General features: G+C 39.4%; 1 protein-coding gene across 9 annotated transcripts in view; it reads right to left on the bottom strand.

The window, feature by feature from the left end:
* Positions 1–14,299, bottom strand: part of LOC127586448 (ryanodine receptor 1-like) — a 625,703-nt gene that overhangs the window by 432,222 nt on the left and 179,182 nt on the right. For all 9 annotated transcript variants that reach the window (XM_052044410.1, XM_052044408.1, XM_052044411.1 and 6 more), the window contains 5 exons: positions 12,024–12,232; positions 9,926–10,287; positions 6,574–6,700; positions 5,902–6,062; positions 4,897–5,062 (listed from right to left, as the gene is read on the bottom strand). In XM_052044410.1, the coding sequence (XP_051900370.1) occupies positions 4,897–5,062; positions 5,902–6,062; positions 6,574–6,700; positions 9,926–10,287; positions 12,024–12,232 (1,025 nt within the window). The remainder of the gene's footprint in view (positions 1–4,896; positions 5,063–5,901; positions 6,063–6,573; positions 6,701–9,925; positions 10,288–12,023; positions 12,233–14,299) is intronic.

Raw genomic sequence — 14,299 nt, 5'->3', positions numbered from 1 at the left:
TTCATGGAAACAATGCTGAATTAACCGGAACTGAAATTGTCTGTGTCGAAATACAACTTCTGTATGAATTATATACATTTGCTTCAAAAAGCAAAATAGCTGAAGATGCTGAAAATCTAAAAGAAACAAAAATTGCTTCAAATAATTGGTACGAACAGTATGCATGACAAGTTTTTCCACTGTACCTTGGTACATATGATAATAATAATCAGCAGGTCAAGCAGTATCTCTGGAGAGAAAAACAAGGTTAACATTTCAGGTTGATCACTCTTCATTAAAATGAGGCAAAGTTAGTAAACAAATATGTTTTAAAATGCAGAGAATGAAGTCAATATTTGTAATGTGGTGAAGAGAGAGAGAAAATGAATGATGCAAATCGTGGTGGTGCTGCCAGCTGAGGGATGGCGAAAGCTTATAAACGGCAGGAGATCTGTCAGAAGGAGATGTACATAGAAGACGAATGAGGAAAGATGTGACATGCAGAACATTAGAGTTACTGGAAATCTGAAATATGCTGGAAATACTCAGCAGGATCCGGCAGTGTTGTAGAGACAGAAAACACAGTTAACATTACAGGTTGATGACCTTTTATCAGAATTGGTCGGATCTGAAATAAACTGGAAAGAAGGTAGGCAATTGTTGAATAAGTGCTGAGGGCTATAATGTGTCACATGGTAAGATCAAATGCTGTTCTTCGAGCTTAAGCTGGGCTTCAGTGGAATAGTCTAAGATGCCAAAGACAGGGAAATCACAGTGGGAATGGGGTAGAGTTTCCTACTCTAGATTCCTACATTTCTTACATTCCAATGAAGCACATGGGATACTTTTCTTCATTAATCAGGACATTGAATACAAGAGAAGGAAGGTTATGCTCCAACTTTATAAAAGATTGGTCAAGCTTCAAATGGAGCACCGCGTACAGGTCTGGTAACCACACTATAGGAATTATATAATAGCACTGGAGAGAGTGCAGAGGAGATACATCAGGATGTTGCCTGGTGTGGATCATTTTAGTTTTGAGGAAAAAAAACAGGAGGGGCAAGTTCTGATTTCTCTAGAGAGGATGAGATTAAGAGGGGACATGATTGAAGTATATACAGTAACATTATGAGTGGTACAGATATGGTGGTCTGCAGGAAACTTTCCCCTTATCAGAGGTGACTAAAACTAGAGGACATAGATTTAGGGTAAGAGGTATGAGATTTAGAGAGGATTACCTGGAATATACTGCCAGAGAGACTGGTGGAAGCAGAGTTGCTGACACCATTTAAGAAGTGCTAGATGAGCACATGAATCAACTAGACATAGGTTATGGGCAAAGACATAGACGGTTATTGGGAAGATGGGATTAATATGGATGGGTGCCCACTGGTCACCATGAATGTAGAGGGCTGAATGGCCTGTTTCCATGTTATACAACTCCATGACTCTAAACCCAATGTCAGCTCAAGGACTTCCTCTCTCTCCCCACCCACATCTTCCCAATATCCAATCCTCTCCTCCATTCTCCCTCCCACCTCCCCCACCCCATCCACCCCAACTAGAGACACCAAGTCTCAGTCCTGGTCTGGGCTTGCCCAAGGCTTTCTTTTGCATTGTGCAATGGTGCAGCACACATAGAAAAATGCCTTGGGTCTTGGCTGCTGCTGAAAGCTGGCCCTAAAGCTTGCTCAGTATTTTGTTTCTAGTGATAGAGATAGCCCCTTAATTATCTTCTATTGTCGGTAAGTTTTTGGTGTTTTCTACCATTAAAAATAATCCAAAATAACTATTTATAATTTCTGACATTTCTCTATTCCCACCATTAATTGCCTACTCTCTTCCTCTATGGGAACCAATGTTTACATTGCACAAGAGACAGCAGTGCACTAAACAAGATCAAGAAAATGTGGCAGATGGATTTTTCGAAGATACATGAGAGACCATTAATTTTTTTCTGTTCTGGAACAGGAGTGAATTGCTTCGGTAGTGGAAAGATAAGAACAGTAAATGTCCAAAGAACTATAGGGGCCCATGAACATGGCGCCAAAATATTGTAGTGAGTACAAACAAAAAAGTTGAAATGTTTTCCCTCAGATCTAAAACATGAAGAGGAAATGTTGCTATGTCTACACACCAGAGCTACACCACATCTGGAACACAGTAAAGCTCTACCTTGGAAAGAACATTGTGGCCTTGAGAGGACTGCAGTGCAGATCAGCAAGAATGTTAACAAGGGTCAAAAGATTTAAGAGAAATTCTATAAACTAAACCCTAGAATATAAAAGGTGATTTGAATGAGGTTATTATAAAATTGAAAGAAGTTGACAGGGCAAACAGAAAGAAAATTATTATGCCATTACTAAAGAGAAGGTGCTGGGAATCTGAACGGCCTGAAGGTGGATAAATGCCCAGGGCCAGATGGACTACACCCCAGAGTTCTCCAAGAGGTAGCTGAAGAGATTGTGGAGGCATTAGTAGTGATCTTTCAAGAATCACTGGAGTCAGGGAGGGTCCCAGAGGACTGGAAAATCACCTCTGTTTAAGAAGGGAGGGAGGCAAAAGACAGGAAATTATAGGCTGGTTAACCTGATCTTTGTGGTTGGTAATATTTTACAGTCCATTATTAAGGATAATATTTTGGAGTACTTGGAAGAATGTGGTAAAATAGGGCAAAGTCAGCACAGTTTTGGTAAGGGGAGATCTTGCCTGACAAGTCTGTTAGAAATAAGCAGGTTAGACAAAGGAAGAGTCCATGAATGTTATTTACTTGGATTTGACAAAGTACCACACACAAGGCTGCTAAACAAGATAAGAAGTATTGTGTGCAGTTTTAATCACCATTTTATAGGAAAGACATTGCCAAGCTGGAGAGGGTGCAGAAGAGATTTACAAGGATGCTGCCTGGACTAGAGGGCCAGACTTATAGGGAGCAGTTGGCCACAATGGATCTTTATTCCTTGGACTGTAGCAGAATGTGGGATGACCTCATAGAAGTTCATAAAATCATGAGGGGTATGGATAAGGTGGATGGTCATAGTCTTTTCCCCAGGGTTGCGGAGTCCAAAACTAGAGGGCACAGATACAAGATAAGAGGAGAGAGATTTAAAAGAGACCTGAGACGTAACTTCTTTACACAAAGGGTAGTGAGTACCTGGAATGAGTTGCCAGAGGAAGTAGTCAAGGCCAGGATAATTGCAACATTTAAGAGGTATTTGGATACGTACATGGAGGGGAGGACCTTGGAGGGTTATGGGCCGAACATGGGCAACTAGGACCAGAGGGGCTGTGGTCAACATGGACCAGTTGGGCCGAAGGGCCTAATTCCATGCCATATTACTCTATAATGAAGAGCCCATGGTGTTAGAGGCAAGGTACTAGCATGGATAAAAGATTGGCTGACTGGCAGAAGTCAGAGAGTGGGGATAAAGGGGTCCTTTTCAGGATGGCTGCCAGTGACTAGTGGAGTTCCTCAGGGGTCAGTGTTGGGACCACAACTTTGCACTTTATACGTTAATGATCTGGATGAAGGAACTAATGGCATTGTGGTCAAGTTTGCAGATGATACCAAGATAGACAGGTAGTGTCAGGGAGGCATGGAATCTGCAGAAAGACCTGAACAGGTTGGGAGAGTGGGCAAAAAAGTGTCAGATGGGATACAGCGTAGGGAAGTACGGGATTATGCACGCTGCAGGAAGAATAAAGGTATCGACTATTTTCTAAATGGGGAAAAATTCAGAAATCTGAGCTGCAAAGGGACTTGGGAGTCCTAGTTCAGGATTCTCTTGAAGTTAACACAGATTGAGTCAGTGGTAAAGAAGGCAAATGCAATGTTAGCATTCATTTTGAGAGGACTAGAATATAAAAGTAAGGATGTACTGCTGAGGATCTTATAAGGCATTGGTAAGACTGCATTTGAAATATTGTGAGAAATTTTGAGCCCTGTATCTAAGAAAGGATGTGCTGGTCCTGGACAGGGTCCAGAGGAGGTTCACAAGAATGATTCTAGGAATGAAAGGCTTACCGTGTGAGGAGCGTTTGACGTCTCTGGGCCTGTACTAAATGGAGTTCAGAAGGATGAGAGGGGATTTCATTGAAACCTATCAGATACTGAAAGATCTGGTTAAAGTGGACATGGCAAAGATGTTTCCATTACTAGGAGAGTCTACAATCTGAGGGCACAGCCTCAGAATAAAGGGACATACCTTTAAAACTAAGATGAGAAGGAATTTCTTCAGCCAGAGGGTGGTGAATCTGTGGAATTTGGCATTGGGTGTACTTAAAACAGAGATTAACAGGTTCTTGATTGGTAAGGGGGTTCAGGGTTTGGGGGAGAAGATGGGAGAGTGGGGTTGAAAAATAAAATCAGCCATGATTGAATGGCAGACCAGACTTGATGGGCCAAACAGCCTATTTCTGCTCCTATATCTTGCAGTCCTATGGTCTAAGACAATTCTGTTCACACAGGACACTAAGGCAAGGAAACAGAATCGCAAAATTATAATTACACCATTCAAAAGAGAATGCTTTCCTGAAAAGACTCAAAGCTGTGGAGCTCTCTCCCACAAAAAAATTAATACATTTATATTTACAATTAATAGATCTTAGCTAGAGACAAGAGACTGCCAATTCTATAACCTGGTAAAAAAACTGAAAACTTGATGAACTCAGTAGGTCAAGCAGCATCCATGGAGACAAAGGACTGGTTTCAGCTAGACAAGAGAATTAAAGAAAATGCAGCCAAGATGGGTGGAGGTGCAAGACTGAGATCAGTCATAACTTAGCTGAATAGTGAGCAATCTCCAAGGCCTGAATTACCTACTCCTTTTCTTATGTTTCTAGTCATACAATTCCTGCTCTAATTAAAATACAGAAGTTAGTTTTCTTAACTATCTGTACGTAAAAGAGTGAAATTACCTGGTAATAAGTGTTAATGTCTTTTCCGTTAGCTGTGAAAGTCATGAGGCCAGTAGCCAAATCCACAAGACATCCAATCTCCAGGTCAACGTTACTACGGCTTGCTTGCTGTGAGTTATTACTAAATTCACCTCCCCAGACCATGTAACAATTGCTGCGCTTCATGCTGTCAGAAGAGCAAAAGATTTTATTACACAGAATCTTGATATTGTTACAAAAATGGAAGAGTAGTTTCTTACAATACATTCAAATTCTACATTTAATAAGAAGCAAAATTGTACATTTATTGCTGTGTAGTTGGTAAGTACCAAAAGCTCCTCATAAATAGTGAGGAGCAATACCATTCATGACTTTTTTTTGTGTTTTAACATACAATGACATAAAATTACAAAAACCCACATGATTGTGAAAAATAGCGAAACATTTTAAAATAATGTGCACAGTAATGATGATAACAAAATAGAAAGTATAATCCTTTTATAAAATGAATCAGAAACACCACATGTACAACGTCTTCTAGACAGATCACCCCAGTAAACTGCAAATTTGCAGCAAGTATCTGTTAAAACTAACTTGACATGTTTCTGACAGGAAAGTTGGCAAAAAGATGTCCGAATCTGCATATATTATACAGATATTTTCAACCTGGAATTCAGAAAAAGTTGATAAATTTTGAACTGGAAGTTTACAATGTTGCTCAATATTTTTTATCAAATGAAAAAAAAGCAAATTCTTCACAGAATTGTTAGGTAGTTTGTGTTACTAGTAAAACTAATGCAAAAAAGAGCATATGCAATCTAGTAAAACATTTTCAAATACAGCAATAACAACAGAATACAAATCCAGTTTTAAATTGGAAAATATTTCTGCATATTAGTAAACCAAAGTCTCAATGAAAATTCAGAATTTATGTGCAGATAATCATGTTTACAAAAATTAAACAGCAAAGTTTTTGGTAATTTGTAGTAAGCAGGTTTAAAATCTCAACTCTACTAGCTCTGATACCTGTCATGAACTTTTCCTTGGTCATCTCCCACTGAAACAGTGACTGTACGAACTTTGGATAAATCGAAGTTGCCATCATATTGATGAAAGTCTGGTGTCACCCAGCCAACCCACACACCACTTGGTTCCTGTCCAGCAAATATTCTCACAGAATAGTAATACTGTCAAAATAAGACACCACATTAGAAACCAGAAGCATCAGATCACAAGAATTTTCCAAGGACTTTTGTTTTACTGGGGATGAAATACAGTGCAGTAGAAGTGAACTAATTGCTGTCCTGAACTGGCAACAGATGGTGTGTGTTCATATCTCACCACAAAGTCATAACACTGAACTTAATAAATCACATAATTGTGGCTTTTCATCAAGTAATGGTGGTTTGCCAATGTCCTTCATAGAGAGGAATAGGGGTAAAGTTCGAAATGCTGGCCAAGTGAAGGACATTTCTTGTTAAATCACTGGATCTCAAAGTACGAACTGGGGCTTTTTGAAATGCTATTAATTTAGATTGTTCAATGATATTCATAAATAAATCATCAAATAATCATGAATAACATTTTTAAATACTTTATGACAAATACTTTATGACCTTAAGAAAACCCAATCAACAACTTAACAGAGCAAGTGTCATTTATTTATATCATTCATTCTGATTCCAGTTAATTATTTACCGTGGTTGTGTTCAAAATAATTTCTGGGTCATCCCTGTCATCTGGCACCACATCCTCTATTAAGCGGGGGACAGTTGGTGTAACTGGTGGAGGAGCAATAAAGGCAGGCTTTTTTTTGAATAAGAACCTAAAATGCAGAAAAAGTAAATAAGTCATACGTAGAACCAGAAAATGCTGGAACTACTCAAACTGTCAGGCAGCTTCTGTGGAAGGAGGAAGAATTAATATTTGAGGACTTTCATCAGAACTGGAAACCAGCAAAGATGTGCTAAAACAAGATTAATGATGTGAGAAAAGGGGGAAGGAATCCTTCTGTGTAATAGTAAGCAATTAAGGAAAGAACGCAGGAAGATCTTGCAAGAAAGGGAAGAATTAGGTTGGGAGGAAAGTGGTAGTTTGGCACAACTTGACCAAATGTGGCATCAAGGATTCTTGGTAAAGTTGAAATCAATCAACATCAAAGGGAAAACACTCTAGTGGTTGGAGTCATCACTTGTGCAAAAGATAATAATTCTGTTTGTGGAGGGCAATCATCACAGGCTCAGGGCATCACTGCAGCGGTTCCTCAGGAAAGTGGCTGCAGCCCAATCATCTTCATCAATGATCTTATTTCTCTCACAAGGTTAGAAATGGGGATGTTTGCTGATGATTATACAACATTCATTTCCATTCACACGGGCATAGACAACATTCAGATATGGTCTGGTGTGTGGCAAGTAAAATTTTGCACCATTGTCAGCTAATAGACATCTCCAACAAGTGAGAGTTTAACCTTTGACATTCAATGGCATTATCATTACAGAGTACTACACCATCAAAATTTGAGGATCACCCTTAACCCAAAAGCCACAGAAGGAAGAGCAGGTCAGAAGCTGGGTAATCTGCAGGAAGTGACTCTCTTCCTGATACTCCAAACTTTTTCACCATTCACAAAACATACGTTAGGAGTGTGATGGTGTACTCTCCACTTGCCTTGATGACTGTAGGTCTGACAAGTTTGACACTTCTCAGGAATGAGTAACCTCTTGATTCACACATTTACTTCACTAAGCTTTCACTTCTTCCACCAACTGACACAATGTGGCTACAGAATGTGCAATCTACAAAATGCATTGCAGTTTGGGCACTTCAACAGCATCTCCCAAGCCTGTGAGAAATGCCATTAAGAAAGTCAAGGGCAACAAACACATGAGAACACCACCATCACAGACCCCATCCTAACCTGGAAATATATTGTTGTTTCTTCACTGTTAATAGGTCTAAACCAAATGCATTATAAGAAGAGGAAGCACTGTTAGTTATGATTGAGGAACCAAGGGATTATTGAGATAAAAGACTTTCAGAATTCTGAAATATGCATTTGGTGAGTCTTATGTCAGTGGTACAGAAGTTACTGGAGAGAATTAGAAGGGACACGATTTGTGTTCATTTGGAAAGGTGGGGACTGAATTGGGATAGTCTGCATGTTTTGTGAGGTGAAAATTTGATTGAGCTTTTTTGAGGAAGTAACCAAGGAGATTGATAAAGGCAGGGCAGTAGATGTTGTCTATACGGACATTATGCCAAATTATTAACATCTATCCTAAGGAATACATATATGCTCATCGAGAAAGGCACAGATTAATCAGGGGCAGTTAACAAGCATTTGTTAATGGAAGGTCACTTGATTGAATTTTTCAAACAGGTACAAGGAGGGTCAATGAGGACTGCACAATTTACCTAGCCTATATGAATTTCAGCAAAGCTTTTAACAAAGTCTCAGATGGCAGACTGGTCAAAATAGTCAAAGCCCAAGGATTCAAAATTGGCTCAGTGGCAGGAAGCAAAAAGTAAATATTTTTACTTTTTTTTTAAACTACAAGTAAATAAAGCAAGTGTTTTTGTGACTGGAAAACTGTTATCAGTAATATTCCACAAGAGTTAGTACCTAGTCCCTTGTTAATTGCATTATACGTTAATGATTTAGACTTAAATGTAGGGTGCACGATAAAGAAGTTTGCAGATGGTACAAATATTAGCCATTTGTTTAAAGTTGAGGAGAAAAGATACAGATCAATATAAAATGGTCTAGTTAACTGGAAAGTGGTAAATGGAATTTAAGCCAGAGAATACGAGGCAATGCATTTGGGGAAGTTTAACACAGCAGAAGAATATACAATAAATATCAGGATAATGAATGATGTGGGGGACAAAGAGACTTGGAGTATACTTCCACAGACCCTTAATAAGTCAATAAGGTAGTTAAAAGAATCGAGGCAAAGAACATAATACAGGGAAGTTATGCAAGAATTCTATACAATGTTTGTTAGGTCACAGCTTCAGTACTGTGTAGTCTTGGTCACATTACAGAAAAGATCTGACTAGAATGGAAGAGTGCAGAGCAGATGTTGCTAGGATTGGAAAATTGTAACTGTAAGAAAAGATTGGACAAGGTTGTTTCCTTTAGAATAAAGGGAGAGATAATAAATAGGAAGAACCTATTTCTCTTACCAAACCAGGAGGCACCAATTTCAAGCAGAGGTTAAATGTATAAAATCTGGCTGAATGAAAACCAGAATAGTCTCAAAACTGTCTGGGTATTTTAGAAATTATTTCATTTGATACTCAGTTAAATAATTGCCTGAATATTGTAACAATTCAGCGAGCTGCTGGTTCTCAGTGGCTTTATTGCTTTGTTTACGTGGCACACCAGTCCAAGTAAACACTGACCTCACCCACCTGGCTTCAAGCACCAAACCTCTGCTAACTCTAATTTCCTGTGCTTTTTACCAAGAAAGTCAATAATCAAAAGTCCAGCAGGTACCCCCATAGATGGCACTGCAAAAGGAAACACAAAACTATGTTTGATAAGTACAAATAAAGTAGATATTTTTTCAAAGCTATCTATAAATTGTGCAAAATTAGGGAAAATCTGAAATCAGGATGTTCTTGTTCCACAGTGTGCTGGATTTTGAACACAGTGCCTGTAATGAGTAGAAGGAAGATGTGAAAAAATGTTTTCGCTGGAAGGTAGTATGGGTCTGGAATTCATTGTCTGAAAGGGCAGTAGAGGCAGAAGCTTTATCACAAAGTATTTGAGTGTGTATCTGAAGAACTGCGACCTGAAGGGCTATGGATCTAATGCTGGGATTAGAGGCACACAGATACAAAAGATTGAATGGCCTCCTGTGTTGTAAATTTTCAATGATTCTAGTTAACTATAACTATTAGTTATCCAAAGATAATACAAAATCCTTCATTTGGAAACATAAACTAACATCATAGAAAGAAATGCTGTTGACAACTATAATTGAATTCTTCATTCATCTCAGCAACCCCTTTGTTCTATTCAAAGAAAGTCAAAAATACTAACCTAGTTTTGGATTTACTTTTCTCAGAGGAGGAATCTTTATCGTTCTCTGCTTTTGCCAGTTCCTTAGGTGCTTCCTTAGAGCTCTCCTTCTCATTGGCAGGTGTTTCAGTTTGAGTTCGGCTGGCGGATTTTTTAAGAACTTCAAACTCCGAATCCACATCAATATCTTCAACTTCTTCTTCTGGGATTGTCATTCTGGACAATGGTGTAGTTCCAGGGGTACATTTAAATGTGTCATGGAACTCAATAGGCATGCTGAGTCGGAAGAACAGCATATCTGTATTGCTGTTCTGAGATCCAAAAGTTTTATGGGAAACTTTCAAGCAAGGAGGACTGTCGACTGTTCCATCAATTCTAGTAATCTGCATAAACACAGAAAAATGTCGTGTGTAAATGATTTTACAAATAATATTGCACAAGTCAAAACAACAATGCCATCTAAATTTTTCTCTAACTTAATTGGAAATGTGCTGAGGACTATTTTCCAAATCAAATAACGGTTTTGTAAAACAATCTTTTGCTACTAATTGCTGTTACATAGAATTGAGCTAAAGTATTCACTGCGAACATACTGAGTAGTCAGAACTATCATAACTTTACATGCACATAATTTCATACCAATTGCACAAATGTATGTAGAATAATAAAGCTAAATATATTCTTTCAAACACAGTAAAAACAAATCTAACCAAAATGTTCTAAAGCAAACCTAACCAAATGGTTGAAAGTGACTAGACAGCAAGTAGAACATATTCAGTCCACCCAGACACTGGGAATCTACTTAGGACGCTCCTAGACCCCTGTGGAAGTGCACCCTCTCAACTGTGGTCTCGACCCCGGCAGCAATCGGCAAAGAGAAAGGGTTACCCACGTGCAGCATCTTTCATAGGGCTGGAGAGCTGGGTGGATCTAACTCAGGTAATTCAAACAGGCCAATGGTTTGGGGGTCAAAGAAAAGGTGTTTACCAAGGCCAATGGTCAGGCAATCCAGGAACAAAGGTGCTCTCCAAGGCCAATCCCTATGCTTGCACCTGATGGGTGGGGTGGAGCCCAACCTTTGATTGACAGTGGTGTCACTTCTGACTCGATGAGCAATGCTATCATCCGACCAGAGGGGTCAGTGTTATCTCTGTCACCTGACAGCTATGGCCTTTCATACTACAAGCAGCATCACAGGCACACAGCATCATACAGGCAGCATTCACAAGAAAAACAAAATTTCAAAGTTTCAGTTCTGCCTTTCTCGCCATTGTTGCTGCTTGACCAGCTGTGCTTCCAGCATATTCTGTTTTTGTTTCAGATTTCCAGCATCTGCACATTTTGCTTCAATCGCCTATCCAAATGTTAGCATCCCTGCATCAATCATCAACTTGAATAGATTATTTCATTGGCTCACAACTCTCCAAGTGACATGGTTTCCCCTGCCATTTATTGTGCACCCCAGCATTTCATTTTATATATCTCTACCTACTGATTCTGAAACTTTTAATCACTGGAAAATGCCATTTCCTACCTTCTCTTCATCTCATAATTTTAAATATTCATGCCAAAGCACCCTGCATTCTGATAAGAAGACAATTCCCCCAATCCAGGTAACAATCCAGAAAAACTTATCGGAGGCAAATTTAATGCAGTCTGATTGGCAGAAAATGGATATGAGGGAGTGGAATGGTGGACTTATACTCAATGACTTTGAGCTTTGCACATGACCCCATCTGTTTCTTACCTGGTATGTTGAAATAAGACAGCTCCAAAAGTTTTCAGATGCACCATCTTTCACTGGTTCTGATGAAATCTTAAGCTAAAATATTAATAGTTTCTCTCTCCTCAGATAATGCCTGACCTACTTCCAGCATTTCATATTTTATTTTACATTTCCAGCATCTGTAATTTGTTTTAGCTTCATAATCTGCACAATATCAACATCCTTTTTAAAGCATGAAGGCCAAGTCTGCACAGTTTCAATTATATGTTTTGTATAGCTTCACAATGACATACCAGTTTACAGTAGGAGCAGTTTTGTTACTTGTTAGTGTTGAATTACAATGCTAATAGACTACATCACTTGTATACAAGTTTTTTTTTTATTCAGACTTACCTCAACATGGCTATGATCGGTGGGAACAGGAACAAACTGAGGCAAACTTTTACTGAACCACATTGTGATGTCCCGTTTCATATTTACAGCAAAGGGCTCAAAGCCTTCCTGTAAACCACATATGGTGAAATATCTCAGGCTGCTAACATCTTGGCCCAGGTTAATGCGCCCGACCTGAGAAAGTCCCAGGCTGCACACAGGAATGAACCCTGAAAAAAATACTTAATGTCAGACTGTGAATCCAAAAGTGAGCAAAGTGCCTGAAGGCTCTTAAAACTGGTAAATTGAGCAGAGTAATGGAATGTAATTCTGATAGGTAATGCATTTTGGGAGGTCAAATAAGAGTAGGATAATCACAATGAATGGTAGAACCCTAGGGAGTACTGAGGAACAGAGGAACCTTGAGGTAGAAGTTCAAAGATTCCTACAGGTACCAACATAGGTTGATGGGATGGTAAAGATGGCATGCAGAATGCTGGCCTTCATTAGCCAGAGTACAATACAAGAAAATTATAAATACAAGAAAATTATAGTACAGCTTTACAAAACACTGATGTGGCTACATCCATGATAAATGTGTGCAGTTTTAGTTGTCACATGTACGTATAGAAAGGATGCGATTGCTCTGGAGAGCGTGTTAGGAAGGTTCACCATGTTGCCTAGGATGGAGTGTCTCAGTTATTGGGAGAGTCTGAAAAGGTTGGGTTTGCTTCCTTGGTAAGAAGATTGAGGAGGGATCTGATATAGCTGTGAAAAATTATGAAGGGTATTGATAGGGTGAACAGCACAGTAAAATTCCCTGAATCTGGCACACTTAGAACTTCGGTGGTGCGAGACCGGTATATTTCCCGGGCTATCAGATGTTATTCTATTAATGCTCCATCATGTATTTAATTCACTTATTCTTTAAATGTAACACAATAGTATAATAAATTTAATATTGAATCCCGAGTTTCAAGGGAACACAGCCAATAGAATCAGGTGAGTTTAAAGAGAGGGTGGGAACCAGGGCCCCTTAGATAAAGAGCAAGAACCTTAGAAGCGATACAAGGGATATATTTTTTACCCAGAGGGTGGTTAGAATTTGGAATAGACTGCCTTTCATAGATTCATAGAGTTATACAGCAAGGAAAGAGACCTTTTGGCCCAATTTGTCCATGCTGACAAAGATGCCTATCTAAGCTAATCCTACCTATCTGCCTACTTTTGGCCCATATCCCTCTAAACCTTTCCTATCTATGTATCTGTCCAAATAGAACCATATAACACTACAGCACAGAAAACAGGCCATTTGGCCCTTCTAGTCTGTGCTGAAACTTTATTACACTAGTCCCATTGACCTGCACCCAGTCCATAACCCTCCAGACCTTTCCTGTCCATGTATCTATCCAATTTATTCTTAAAACTTAAGAGTGAGCCTGTATTTACCATGTTTTTTTTAAATGATGTAATTGTACTTGCCTCCACCACATCCTCTGACGGCTTGTTTCATATATCCACCACCCATTGTGTGAAAAATTTGCCCCTCAGATCTCCTTTAATCTTTCCCCTCTCACCTTAAACCTAAGGCCTCTAGTTTTAGCCTCTCCTACACTGGAAATTCCATCTGCCATTTCTTGGCCCACTTTCCCAGTTAATCAATATCCTGTTGCAACCTTAGACAACTTTCTTCACTGTCTACCATGCCACCAATTTTGATACTGTGCCACCTACATTCCATCCAAATCAATATATGCGCCAAACAACAGGGGACCCAGCACCGATGCCAGTGGCATACCACTGGTCACAGGCCTCCAATCTGAAAAACCACCCTCCACTACCACTCTCTGACACCTACCACCAAACCAATTTTGTATCCAATTGGCTGGAGCACCCTGTATCCACATGTTCTAACCATCTGGACCAGCCTACCATCCAGGATCTTGGTAGACAATATCTACAGCATTGCCCTCATCAATCCTCTTGGTCACCTCTTCAAAAAACACAATCAAGTTCATGAGACATAATTTCCATGCATAAAGCAATGCTGACTATCCCCATTCAGTCCTTGCCTTTCCAAATGGAAACAAATACTGTCTCTCAGAATCCCTTCCAGTAACTTCCCACCACTTATCAAGGCACACTAGCCTGTACTAACTGACTTATCCTTGCAGCCCTTCTTAAATAAAGGCACAATATTAGCCATCCTCCCGCCCTCCAGTACCTCACCCATGGCTGATAAAGATAAGAAAATATCTGCCAGGGCCCCAGCAATTTTTTTCCCTTGCTTCCCACAA

The sequence above is a fragment of the Pristis pectinata genome, chromosome 35 (genome assembly GCF_009764475.1).
Source record: "Pristis pectinata isolate sPriPec2 chromosome 35, sPriPec2.1.pri, whole genome shotgun sequence".
Classification (NCBI taxonomy): Eukaryota; Metazoa; Chordata; class Chondrichthyes; order Rhinopristiformes; family Pristidae; genus Pristis; species Pristis pectinata.
This window is presented reverse-complemented; position numbering and strand designations above follow the sequence as displayed.